We start from the raw sequence: 14,243 nt of genomic DNA, 5'->3' as shown, positions 1-14,243 counted from the left end.
TTTTTTTTTTTTTTTTTCTCAGTGGGGTTTAATTTTCGCAAATGAGCCTGAACAGTCTTTTGACAAACGTTACAAATCAACCTAGTCTGGTCATCTGCACACAATAACTCTTACGCACCATTCCATGTGGTGTAAATCAAGTCATTTTTCTCCTTCGGCAACAGATTCTCACTGAGATAAAACTTTGATTTGTGGCCTTTCCCAGTGTCACGGGCAGATTATGGAAAAAAAGGCATCTTGGGAAGTTGGGAAGCTGCAAATATTCCAGCAAAGGCCATTTCAGTGAGTCAAATGCGATTCAATGCTGATTTTCTTCAAATCGGTTAAGCAGCTCTTGATATGTTCACCTCATGTGCCTATATATATATATATATTGTCTCAAAGGGACAATTAGCAATTTTCATTGAGCGTAGCGGTTGCTAACCATTTTGCTGCAACAATGGGAAAAAGAATGTTTTGCTCAATTCCGAGAACCATGACCTGTCAAAGTAAATGCTCTTAGACGTCGACTAATAGCTTCCACATTACAAAACACATAACTCCACACAGCTAGCCTGAAGCTAACAACATTAACGACAATGAAAATACTACCTTAAGGACTGTGAAATCTTTGGTGTTGCTAAAAATCCTATTAGCAGTAATGCTAACATTATTACAACTACAATTACATCATTCAAAAAGGATGCAGGGGTTTAAATTTGGATTTAAAGAGATGAATGTTAGGCGGAAGAAAGCGATGCCCTAGGGGATCGAGAGAGATGGCAAGAACAGGGTAGAAAGGATGGGGGGGCCAGGGGTCTCTGGCGTCTATTGTTTCACAGCCCATTATACATGTGGGTTTCATTAAGACAAAATAAAGAAACCAAGAACACTGTCTTTTGTACTTCTGAAGGGGGAACCATAATCCAGAACCAGGCCAGATCTCAATTTAAAGTACATACCATGTAGATATTATCTAAATTGCTTACATGTTTACTGTCAAACATCTTTTCAAGAGAAATTACTCACTCAACACTTTTAGCACAAAGACTAGCCTTTGACTAAAGCCTTTAGGCCTGTAATTTACTCAGGCAAAGACAGCAATAAAAGGCACATTAATATTAAGTGTTCGGGCTCAGCCAATCCTGATCCCACAACAAAAAGAACATGGTGGAAAAAATAGCAGCAAAAGAAACAACATGATAGAGCATTTAACTAACAAGTGACTCAAACATACACACACAGCAGACCGTGATGGCGGTAAGACTCCAGCATGTCTTTAGAACTACTTCAAACGCGACATCAACCACAGCCTCAAAAAGCATGACGATAACAATAAAAGTATCAGATGTATTCAGGGACACAAACAGTGTTAGGAAGTGTTAATGAGGGAGAGATTTCCTACCTGTCGATGATGACGGGATCGGAGGGTGTCTCGTTTCGGTTCCCGCAACTCTTTTTGTCACAACAACGACTAAAGGGACAAAAGAAAATATCAGTTAAAAAAGGGCATCATGTATAACATCAAGACATTTATGGTGCTATGTCATGAGTACTATACAGACCATTTTTTCTGGACTTTTTTTGTCCAGAGGAAATGTTATATTTTGATTGTCTTTGTATTTGTGTTTTAACTATTAAAGTTTATGCAAATTGTATTGAATAACAATTTGCTAAAGAAACTCAACGCAAGAACATTAAAATAAATGCTTAAATATAGAAGCTAGGCTAGATTTTATCCAACAGGAATTTAACTGGATTGGGAAAAGTAGTTTCTATGGCTGCATCCGAAATCGCATACTTCCCTACTATATAGTAGGTGAAAAAAAGTATGTGACAAAAGTAGTATGTCCGAATTCACGTTACTCATAAAAGAGAAGGCAAAAAGTACTTAGATGACCTACTACTTCCGGCGAGATTCTGAAGCGTGCATACGATGGACACTTTACTATCCCATGAGGCCACGGGAGAGGATTTGTGAATGGCAGTGAAGCGACGCAACTGACGCTGGTAGGTCACATGATAATGACAGCATGGTGGATGTAGTACGTCCGGATTACATTCAAACTACACATATAGAACATACTTTCATACTTTTTTAGTGGTCATGAAGTATTCAAATAATTCAAAATAAGTACCTATTCAAAAGTATGCGATTTCGGACGCATCCGAATAGATGGTTAAATGGGAGTGGTTTAAAAGAAGGCTTGGTGACATCACCCAAAAAGGAAAGTCGTTTCAGAGGCGGATCAAGTTAATACAGACATTTTTTCCTTCTGAATAATTTAACCAATGAATTGCGCACAATAATAGCAAAAACATTTATCAAGAAAGTACATTTTTTGATGTCTTATTAACTTTATAATTTAAAAACTGTAAATCTATCACCCCTTTGAGTACTGAAGTGTGTTACTGCCACATTAACATAAGAACACGTGTTAAGCATGCACAACGGGACGGCTTGCTTGTAAGTTGGCCAAAAATTCGCATTTGCATAGGTGATGAAGGTCTAGCAGAATGACAAGGAGAATTTAAGGTGTGTGAGGGGCTTCAGCGGCGGTTTGGAGACCACCGGCATCACATTTCTACCGCACAGATGGCAGTAGGACACTGAATAAGGGCTGGGGACAAAACTGTCACATGACACCCCTGGCATTGTCCTTCCCCCTTCAGTTTTTCTTCCTCCCACAACTCTCTCTGCTTCCACCCTCTCGCCTTACGGTTTCTCTTGTTACCTCATTCCCAGCTCCCTATTTTCTCCAATGACACAGTTTTCTGATGTACCAATAGACTTTATCATTCATTCATGGACTACAAGTGTTCAGGAGATCGTATCTTAAGATGTACCATGCTTATTCATGAGGAACCGTGTGTGATTTATATAATACACCTCTTCAGGTATGCATGATGAATGTCTTTCTTTAGAAACTCATCATGAATAGAGGGCTAAAATCTCTCTCTCTCTCTCTATCTACATCTACATCTCTATCTCTCTCGCCCCTCCTTCTGCAAGGCTTCCTCAACTAGGTCAGTGTCCTCCCAAAGGACTGGAACAAGGGATTGCAGTGCCTCTGTGTGTGTGTGTTTGTGAATCTATGTGTGTGTGTGTATTTATACAGTGCAGGAAGAAGATTTGTAGGAGCCTAATGATCAAATCCGGCAGCGCCCATGGGAGACATGGTTTAGCTCCTGAAACACGGAACCTTGAGCATACAAATTCATAGATATACACTAAAAACAATTAAAGACAAATATATTAACTAGGTTTTCGCAACAAGCAAGGGTGTTGTAGGTGGTTGCCAGGGTGTTGCTATGCGGTTTTGGGTGGTCAATGGGTCAGTGACAAATAATTGTCCACAAAAAAGAAAAAGAAAAAGTTCTTCCCTTTGTAATTATGTTGGTCTAATATGGGTTTGAAAAACTTTTACACCATTTTTAACGAAATTTCAAATGTAATGACCCTAAAAATGTCATGTGGTGTAACCATCAAGTAAAAAGTAACATATTTTCCTAACCCATGAATGCATGCATATGTAAAAAAACAAAACAAAAAAAAATTCAACTTTTTAGCTTGAAAATTGTTTAAAATATAGAAATATCGTGAATTTATTAATTATATTATTATATTATTAATTCATTAATATCACTGTTTTGGGGAGTTACACTAAACAACAACTTATTTTAACACTGCCTTGTCATAAAAAGCTCAAATTATCTGATTTTTTTTTTTTTTTAATTATTTGCCTTGATATAGTCATAAGGGTCTTCAAGGGTCCTCTCTACATGTTTCTGCATATTGCTTGCACCACATGACTTTAATTTTGCCGACAAATGTTTTTTCAAATATTAATAAATAGTCTAGCAGTTCTGTCCTCAGTTAAAAAAAATGTATAAATAAATAATACATTAAAACATGCTCATCATAGAAGAGGTGCATTCAAGTCATTGCATATATGTTGCATTTTAATGTATTTTTGAATAAATTAACAGATCTGGACAAAAAAAAAGAAAAAAAAGTGTGTGACGTCATTAACCATAATGTCACATTGCTATGAGTTATTTGAGGTCAGTAGCACAAACAGTGTACTTACATATTTAAAGTTACATATCAGAACAAACCCTTAACCTTAAGTATGAAAAATAATAAACATTTGCTTTAGCAAACACAACTACAGTTATTATTTCACGCCTACATCAGCTTATTGGGGAGGTGGATAAGGTTATAATCTTTTTTCCTGATCTTCTTCAAGATCGTCCCGTAGGACACCCAAAGGAAATCACATCTTAGATCTTAACGCTTCCTTCCTGATGCGGCTTTTGAAGAAATGTCTAAATGGGCTCATGTAATTAGCAGGATGTAGTCGACTCTGTCGACGTTGGAACGCGTCTACTAAACATATGTTTCCTTTCCATGATTCCTTTGATTCATGACATTGGATTTGTGTTATGACAACTTTAGTCTTTAGAAGAACAATTTTGGCCAGTTTCGCGACAAACAACATCCTGAAACGCATTCCGTGTTTTTTTTTCTCCCCCTAGTTTGTTAAAATGATAGGAATAAGCACTTTTGTCCCACACTTGCAAGCTGGCATGGCACCATATGGCTAATGGTGGTGCGTGGCAATTAGTGGAGCTGATTAATGGTGAACAGCCTAATTTTCTGCTTATAATTGCGGCAGCGTTTGAAGGTACACATACAGTCTATCGCACGCACACATACACAATTGCATATCAATGCTGATTTGGCAGGTGGGGGGATGAGGACCACATCGGTTTGAATATACATTAGCTGCCAATTCTAAAAGTAAAAAGATAAATCGGGTGCTTTTTTAATTGCAAAAGTGCCTATATGACATCTTTAAGTAGCGTGATGCGTTGCTGGGAAAACTTGGTATATATTTCATGGACGCCATGTGAGCCAGGGCACATTTGTTAGCAGAGCAGACTGAAATTTCAGATTGAGTAATGAGTTTCTGCTTGTCCTAATTAACCAGGCATCAGGGTGATATTCATGAGGGGGGGTGGGGGGTTACAAGGGTGGGCGGCACTGTTAAAATACCACTAAAAATAGGCACGAGTCGATCATCACAACCTACTTTTAAGCAAATTCATCTTTGGATGTTAATTAAATACATAGCATTTGATAGAAAAAGTCATCTCCTACTTGTTTTTTTGGCTCTGTTCTTCACTAGGGGTTTGACCTGGATAGTATTAATATGAAACGAGCTTCTATTTATTAATATACTGTTTTGGTAACGTAAGACTAAATACCCATAGGAGCAAATAAAATTGAAATAGAATACAGCACTAAAGCGTACTGGTTAGTGTTCTAACCGGGTGACAGAATAAAGCAACAAGCCAAAGGACATTTTGACAGTCATTTGGTTTCTATTACGAGTAGCCCCGCCTACAGCGAAATCTCATTGGTTCAACATACATGAATATTAAAAACCCTGTGAATTCAAAATCTGCATTTGAATAAGAACTTACTTTGAGATCTTTAAAAAAGGATGTTTTATATTGTATGAATGAAATCCGGAAGTACTATCCGTCATTGTCATGTGACTTACTGTTGCGTCACTTCACTACCATTCACAAAGCCTCTCTCATGAATGGCATGGGATAGTAAAGTGACCTTTGTTCATCTTCGGAACACAAATTAAGATATTTTCGATGAAATCAAAACATTCACGTTGTAAACACAGTGCAGCACTTCCGGGTTTTACGTCAGAACTCCAGCTCATTATCGGCCAGCTCCTGCATCAGCATCACACGCATGCGTCATGCTGCACACGTGAACAGCTTCGGCCAATAAATGAGCCGCCGTTCTGACATAGAACCCGGAAGCGCTGCACTGTGTTTACAACGTGAACAGTAGGGCTGGGACAATAAATCGTTGAATCGCAAATCGAGAAATGATTCTGGATTCTGAGATTTTCCGAATCCATCGTGATTCTCTCTCAAATCGATTCTGAGATTAATTTTTAACAGCAGATGGCACTACGTGCTTTAGAAACATCCATACTCTGCTCTCTTCCAATTCCTTACACACACCACTTGAACTTTCTATAAAATAATCATTCATAAAGTTAGAAAAAGTTGAAGCGAATTACAAGGGTGTTTGCAGTGAGCTGTTTACATTAATCTCGCAGGTGCAAGTACATTCTCAGACTCAGCCGAACGCACAAGCGCTCTTCTTCATCACCATTTCAGCGTGCAGTTAAAAACTAGTCTAGAGCGCCATCTGCTGTTAAAAGCTAAGCTCAGAATTGATTTAAAAGAGAATCGCAATGCATTTGGAAAATCTCAGAATCGATCCACAAATCGAGATGAATCGATTTATTCTCCCAGCCCTAGTGAACAGTGTAGGAGACTGACAGGGAAGAGAAGAAATTTTTGAATGAAGTCGTTATTTTTGTTTTATTTTTGTGCACAAGAAGTATTCTCGTCACTTCATAACATTAAGGTTGAACCACTGTAGACACATGGACTATTTTAATGATATCTTTACTACCTTTCTGGGCCTTAAATGTGGTAATTATGTTGCTTTCTATAGTGAGGTCAGAAAGCTCTCGGATTTCATCAAAAATATCTTCATTTGTGTTCTGAAGAGGAATGAAGGTCTTACGAGTTTGGAACGACATGAGGGTGAGTAATTAACGACAGAAATTTTGTTTTTGGATGAACTAACCTTTTAAGGCCATCTACATGCTAGCGCACTCCGAAAAATATGAACAACTTAATATTAATGATTTAAATGATCTTGTTTGCTGAGTTATATTTAATTTGCATGCAATTAAATGCTCCCTAGAATGAGAATGTCAGTTTCCACTAATACCACCTGCCTCTGACTAGCGTTAGCAAGTAGCCAACCATGTGCTGAATTTGGAACTGCATACTAGCATACTACTCTTATTATTTCTGCCATGATAAAAGTAGTAAGAGTAGTACGCAAGTATGCGGTTCCGAATTTAGCAATGGTTTGCCTGTGTCACGAATAATTCAGGCTGAATCCCAAATGGCACACTTCTATGCACTTTCGGTCTTGTGGACTTAGAATGGCTGCCGCGTACTCGTGTCCGTTAAGTCCACGAGACCTTAGGGTGTCCCATTCATCAATTTAGGTTTCAGAGGGGTACTTGCGAGCGCCCCCTTTGCGGCCGCTATGCGCCCTCGATGCGCACTTCAGCTGAGCCCGCAAGTTTGCGAGCTACGCAGAGGACTTTGCAGACAAAGCGGCATTACGTCACTAAAGTGCAGACTCAGAGGAAGACCGTGAGGGTTTAGGGTGCCATTTGGGATTCAGCCTCAGTCTGCCCAATGAGTTGAGTCTTCCTAGGACCCCAGGGGGTAGTAGTTTGTAATGCCTGATCAAAAATAAATAAATAAAAAAAAGTGTTCATTTTGGAGTCGTAGATGGACTCAATTCAATGAACGGACTGAGTTGTTCATGACACCTACCATATCTTATATTTTCAAAAGGAAATGTCAGTACTAAAAAAAAAAGTTTGTCATCCAATTTGGTGGGGTTTTTAAATATCAGATATGTTCTGATTTACTGTGATTGCACTGTGACATGCAGCATTTTTAGCATGGACGGACAAATTATTTGGAAACTTGGCGCATCGCACCTGGTTAGGATGAAGTGTAATGTAAAAAGTCTCACCTGCACATGATTTCATGAGTCAGGAGAACGCGGCACATCTCCGGGTTCTTGTCTTGACCTTCATAGATGATGGGCTTTGAACAGAGAGAAGAAAAGAAGTCAGTTTGGACTCACACAGGCTTTATTTAACACTAGAATTAATCATTTAGGCATATGAAGCTGTTTCAAAACATATGTTACATGAAGTTGACACAGACCATCTTACATCCCAAAAAACATTTCCTCCACTCATCCACCCCTAAATTCCGCTATGGAGTCACAGAAGCCAATTTCACTTGAGAAACACACTGAGAGGAGGCGTAGTTCTGCCGTTAAAGCCTGTTGGCCTGGTCGTATTTAATAAATATCAGCATGTGTCGTGGGGAATCGTCTAAGCTGTTCCAATAGGCTATTTCTGGACAGGCTGTCCAGAGCTCTGGCTCCACACAGGACTTTGGCTCATTACGTAAAGGAAAACAGAAGGTGAGAAATGAAGGTGCTGCAATAAGGGCTCATTGTTTTACTTCTAGCTCAGGTAATTATTCTCCCTACAGGGCATGGGGCTGAGGTGGGGTAACATGTGGTAGAGGATGGGATGTACAATAGCACCAGCTCAGAGCGGTTTGAGGGATGGGTAACAAGCCGAAGAACACCTGTTGTAGGTGGAGGAGATGGTAAGGAACATAATTGATTGGCTGCTCAGATTCTAACAAGCGGGAGACCTCAAAACAATGACAGTGATTCCTAATGATGGCGGGGAAACATATTTATCAAAAATAATAAAAATCAACTGTACATGCTGTTTGCAACCCATTTTACTTCTGTGATACAGTGTATGTTAAACGTCATATTTAACAAGAACCTAATTCAGATGGCGAACATACACATTAAATTATGAAAATGTCATTTCTGAATGTTCTGTGAGGGAAACGTCCAGTTTTTTATGTTTTATCTTGGTTATGTGAACGTTAGAGAAAACAGTGATGGAATGTTCCATTTAAAGCTTTTTGAAAATGTTCCTTTTGAATGTTTTTTGAAAGTTCTGAAACAGGTTGTAGTAATGCTTAAAAAAGGTTAGAGGAATGTCCAACTAAAATGTTTCATAAAACATTCCATGAGTACAATGAGAACGTTATTAAAGAACATATAACTTTTAATGTTACTGGAAGAACGTTTGCTCATAACTTTGAGAGAACCTTACCAGAACGTTAGCCAAATAAGTTCTGAGCACGTTCCGAATACCACTTCTGAATCTCCCGCGCCATAGAAAAGAAAATCATATTTCACCTGAGTTGTGAACGTGAATTTATGGCCTGAATTGAATGTAAAGCAACAAAAACACTCGAGAATGCGTCTTTCCATTGAATTATCCTCGCGCACTGCATGCAAAAACAAACACGCAAACAACTTGACAGTCTTAGCAAATAACTCTCTTACGAGTTGTTTTTAGTAAGACAAAGCATGCGACGTGACTAGTGTTTCGATTCACGAGCAAATAAGTTTTATGAGCCGGTTATTATTGTATCAAAGCATACGGTTCGACAAGCGTAATTCGATTCATGACTCTTATGAGCCGATTCCTTTAAGTGATTCAAAAACATACAGCCCGATCCATGAGCAAACGACTCTTATGAGTTGGTTCCTATTAGTGAAATGCAAACATACCTCAATATTGGAGCAAACAGCTCAGGGCAGTTAATATAATGATTCGCTCAAATAAAATGAAGAAATAAACTCACTGAACCAGTCAAAGCGGACAGTGAATTAAGATCTGACTCATTTAGGCCTACTGAACTGCAAGTTATTTTCAGTGATGTATGTCTCCAAATGAAGCATGTTTTGTGTACTTCAGGTTAGTGAAACTTACTGTAAATAAGCATAATCTCCAAACATAGTAGTTTTGTTAAATTTGGTTTGTTCTTCTTTTTTCTTTTTTCTTAAATATTTGTTTAAAAATGCTTAAATATTTGCTTTAAAAATTGCTTAAATATTTGTGACTTGACATCCACAGTTGTGTAGATCAACTAACAGCATTCATATCTCTTCAATTCACTCACTCATGATTTTCTTTCATTTTTGAATCTTTCACTCATGGGTAAAAATGTGAAGTGCCTATGCGCTCACTGGCAAGCTACCTACGCTAGCATATGATGTGCCAAACCATCAGTGGCGTGTGGCACAGGGGCGGTAGGGGGAGGCAGGAGGCTGGAGGAGGTGGGTGCGAGAGAGCAGTTGGGATGCCAGACTGGAGCACGGTGCACCATCTGGTACGGCCCCCCAATTTTCTCCCAAATTTTCTCGGCTTTGCTCTCACCCCTCCTTAACACAAAACACAGCACTGCCAGGCTGGCAAAGCCTTGTGTGTCCCCCCTCCTCCCCGAGTTGAATGTTGGACATGGTATGCCATTCCGAACAGTGCCGCGTTTGACTACGCCAAGCGTGTCACCTTGCTAAGATTCTGGGATCTCGTTCGAAGGCATACCGACTGGCAGCAAATCTGTCCCGTTACGCACAGTCATTACTCTCTGCCATGTAACGGAGGTGTAATTCAGCAAGCCTGTCCAGCATCAAAAAAGTTTGTCACATTGACCTTAACTGGAAAAAAACACTGAAGCAAAGTTATATCTACCAAGAAAAGGGTAATCCGACAGAAGAAATATCCAGAGACAGACGATACATTGGCTCATTGTTTGATGTCTTTCAGATGTACTTTACATTATACAAAGGCACTGAGAGCGATATTGTTACAGCCAGTGCAGGATTTGGCAAGCTCGGAGCATTTGTTCAGATGGTTTTCTTTCACTTTGAGGGAATGGGGGCCAAGGTCTTCTAGAAGTACACAGCATGCATCACTGTCTGCCAGTCCAAAGACCTGCTTCATATTTCTATCTATAAACACCAAATCTATCTTAGCCCGTTCCGGCCGAGGTGTGCTCAGGAACAGCGGTATTCTTCCACTTGCCTTAAAGGATTAGTTCACTTTAAAATGAAAATTACCCCAAGCTTTACTTATCTTCAAGCCATCCTAGGTGTATATGACTTTCTTCTTTCTGATGAACACAATCGGAGTTATATTAATTAATATCCTGACGCATCTAAGCTTATAATGGCAGTTTCTTGAGTATGAAGCTCAAGAAAGTGCATCCATCCATCATAAATGTACTCCACACGGCTACGGGGGGTTAATAAAGGCCTTCTGAAGCGAAGCGATGCATTTGTGTAAGAAAAATATCCATATTTATTTAGTTATAAAGTAAAATATCTAGCTTCCACCAGACCGCCTTCCGGATTCAACTTACGTCGTGTCAGTTAAGCTTTTTCCTAAGCTGAATACGGAAGGCGTAGGACGTAGCGTAAGCTTTTTGAACTGCTAGAGGCATTATACTTTCTTCGTAAGTTGAATATGGAAGGCGGTCTGGCGGACGCTTGTTAAATATGGATATTTTTCTTACACAAACGCATTGCTTTGCTTTATTAAGCCCCTGGAGCCGTGTGGAGTATGTTTTGCTTTGGATGGAAATCACCAAAAAGAAAATGTTTTATAAATATGGGGGATGATGAACAAACCCTTCTGTAAAAAACCTTCAGAATATAGACAGGAATAAAACTGGAAGAGCTACTGAAGTGGAGATTTCAGACTTAGCGCAGGAGAAAAAACTAATTTTGGGGAAACACCCTTCAAAAATATGTAGTGTACCTCAAATCCATAGATGCAAATAGATAGTGTAATAAAACAAACACTTAAATGTGTATTTTTCTTTACATTAGTCTTAAAGAAGACATGTTATGAAAGCAAAATCTCAAAACTGCATGCATGAAAAAACAATGGCTTTGCCTTAAGTGTCAGATTCCTCTAGTCATAAAAATGGAAATGACTCATATAAAGATTAATTAGCCTTTGTATATTTTGTTTGTATCAAGAGTTCTTAAAAAGGAAATTTTTAGGTTAAAGTGTGCCATCTTGATAACTTTAAAACGCCTTGGCTGCTTTTATTAAGATCAAAGAACAGGAAGTGCTGTGATAAACGCAGGAAATAGTTTCTTTTTGATTTACAAGGAACACTGAATGTGCAAAGGTGCTGTGTTAAAAATTACCCTATGTTAATATTACAAGCGTGATATTTAGGGCATTTTTAACTGCTTGCCAAAGTGTGAGAAGGGCACATTAATAAGCATACAACGTTCATATGCCTTGTAATACATATTTCATCTCGCCAAGCACATTTCATCCAGCGTTTTCCTCAACGGCTTTGATGTGACGCCTGAAATCGAAGGCAAGTAAACAAGATGCTATAAATACATGGAAACCTACTTCCTACACAGTTGGCATCATCTGTTAGCATGCCATTAAGAACACGGCTGCCTTTTTTTCCCAGGCCACTGCGTTACCTTTAAAGAGGTGCTGTCTTGGCAGTGATTTCACTCTTTGTTCTCCCACACACACAGAAGCATTCACATTCACGAATAAGTATCCCACCCCACCCCTGATCAGCTGTTCAGACATAAAGCCTGAGAAACAAGAGAAGAGGAAGATAGAGCAAGTGTTGGGCAGGCAGACAGACAGGATAATAGTCTAAGGGTTTCTAGAGACAGCTAACAGACATCTGAGAGACTTGTAGACAGTGCAAGAGTTTGAGCGGGAGACGAGTAGACGGGTTAAAACAGTTATAAAAACAGAGTAAGGATTGAACAAGCAAAAGCTACACTCTTAAAAATAAAGGTTCGTCATTGGCTTTAATGGTATATGGTTACATTCAAGATGTAATACAAGTCTCTGGTGTCCCCAGAATGTGTCTGTGAAGTTTCAGCTCAAAATACCCACAGATCATTTATTATAGCTTGTCAAATTTGCCCCTGTTTGGGTGTGAGCAAAAACACGCCGTTTTTGTATGTGTCCCTTTAAATGCAAATGAGCTGCTGCTCCCGGCCCCCTTTCCAGAAGAGGGCGGAGCTTTAACAGCTCGCGCTTCGGCTGCTCAACAACAACGAAGCTGGTGAATCTCACGCAGCCAAAATGACGATTGTCAGTAACGGTGTTCAGTCTTTATTATTCAAACCAGAGTTGGACACTGATTCAATGCAACTGGACATTTCTGAATGGTTAGTGGATAAATTTATGTAGTTGCTGTGGAGTTGATTCAACTCATCAACTAGCATGTTAATCTTTTGTGCAAATCCAGCATTGAATTGAGCCTCGTTTATGAAGCAGTCCAGCGTAAAATGACGGCATGACAACAACACTCTACTACAACAACTCTTCCTCTTCTCTAAAGCAGCCCAACATGGACTCACCCCCTTTGTTGCGTGTTCTCGGGGGTGGGGTTTATGTAAATTTTAGGGTTAGTGATGTCACTAACCCGGTAAGAAGCTCATTGTAGTCCCTACCAGCTAATTGTTGTAGTCCTTAAACAGCGAATTCTTTAAAAGAAAATATCTCCCTTTGCATTGAACTTTGAGGATTGTAACTTTGCAGATGTTGTTTATGCTCAAACAGCAACATTACACACTAACTAAAGTTAAAAAAGTGAAATCATAATCAACCAGCGCTTTAAGATCTGTTCACTAAAAGGTTCTTTGGGGAACCCAAATAATTCTTCTATAGCATCACTACAAAAAAAAATCCTTTTGGAACAATAAAAGAAATCATAAGTTCACATGCCTTTGGAGGGCGGGGTTTTGGAAAGAGGACATGGTCTAATTCAGCGACTAAGTTTAGCTCAAGCTCAAGTTAGCTCAAGCAAAACAGCTAATATCTCTTACGGCATCTTAAAAACATAAACAATCCAGGAGGTAATGAGAGAGGAAAAGGAAACGTAGGATAGATGAGGGAGGAACGTGGGAGGTCTGCTGATGTTGTCTCAGCGCGACATGTTGGTGCTGAAGCTGCTGATCACAGATTTAACTGTCAAACTCACACCTAAGAGCCCCACACGTCACTGATTCTCACTTTTGCATCCCATTATGAGTTAAAAATCCAGTATAATGGTGTGATTCTTTTCCTAAACCAGTTGCAAAGTGCAAACCTAAAACCCTACAGCTGAAACTAAAAGATTTAATTGGTCACATCAGAGCTGACTGCCTACACAACACTGAAACAAATTCTAACCCCTAACCTCTACCTACACCCTAAAATTAACCTCGGTGTAGTGTTGGTAGCACATCCTGATAGAAAGCATTACTGTTTGTCATGATCTGAACCATCTGCGGCTTAAAAAAAAACAAAAACAAAACCTGACTACAGAAATGCTCAACATGTGAGATTCAGAGCACGTATGCTAACCGCTAGGCTACTGTTACAACAACAGATGCAGTAAATTAGCACTAGTTTGAAATGTATAACACTGAGATGTTTACCATATCTGCTGTATCTAATAATTTGACTGTGACAGTAACTACCGAAATAACAAGCGTCTTCATGCGACTGTTGAGCAGTTGCAACAGTAAATCAGTCTCGCCGCCACAGAATAATAAGCTCTGTAACCGCTCTGAGAGCACTAACAGCAAATCTGGACACTAATTACAGTCCATGCTAAAGCTGTTTTAGCTGTTTTTGCCACCGTAACATAAACAGAGTGGTCGCCTGTAAGTGTTTTAGCGTTGCACAACACTTTAGCAGCCT

The 14,243-nt window shown here is 39.3% G+C and overlaps 1 protein-coding gene across 3 annotated transcripts in view; it reads right to left on the bottom strand.

Moving 5' to 3' along the window:
• ebf1b (EBF transcription factor 1b) overlaps positions 1–14,243 on the bottom strand; it is a 150,841-nt gene that overhangs the window by 129,814 nt on the left and 6,784 nt on the right. For all 3 annotated transcript variants that reach the window (XM_051877919.1, XM_051877918.1, XM_051877916.1), the window contains exons 5-6: positions 7,646–7,719; positions 1,385–1,453 (exon numbers count right to left, since the gene is read on the bottom strand). In XM_051877919.1, coding sequence (XP_051733879.1) covers positions 1,385–1,453; positions 7,646–7,719 — 143 coding nt within the window. The remainder of the gene's footprint in view (positions 1–1,384; positions 1,454–7,645; positions 7,720–14,243) is intronic.

The sequence above is a fragment of the Ctenopharyngodon idella genome, chromosome 21 (genome assembly GCF_019924925.1).
Source record: "Ctenopharyngodon idella isolate HZGC_01 chromosome 21, HZGC01, whole genome shotgun sequence".
Taxonomy (NCBI): Eukaryota; Metazoa; Chordata; class Actinopteri; order Cypriniformes; family Xenocyprididae; genus Ctenopharyngodon; species Ctenopharyngodon idella.
The sequence above is the reverse complement of the archived record's forward strand: the minus strand, read 5'-3'. Positions and strand labels throughout refer to the sequence as shown.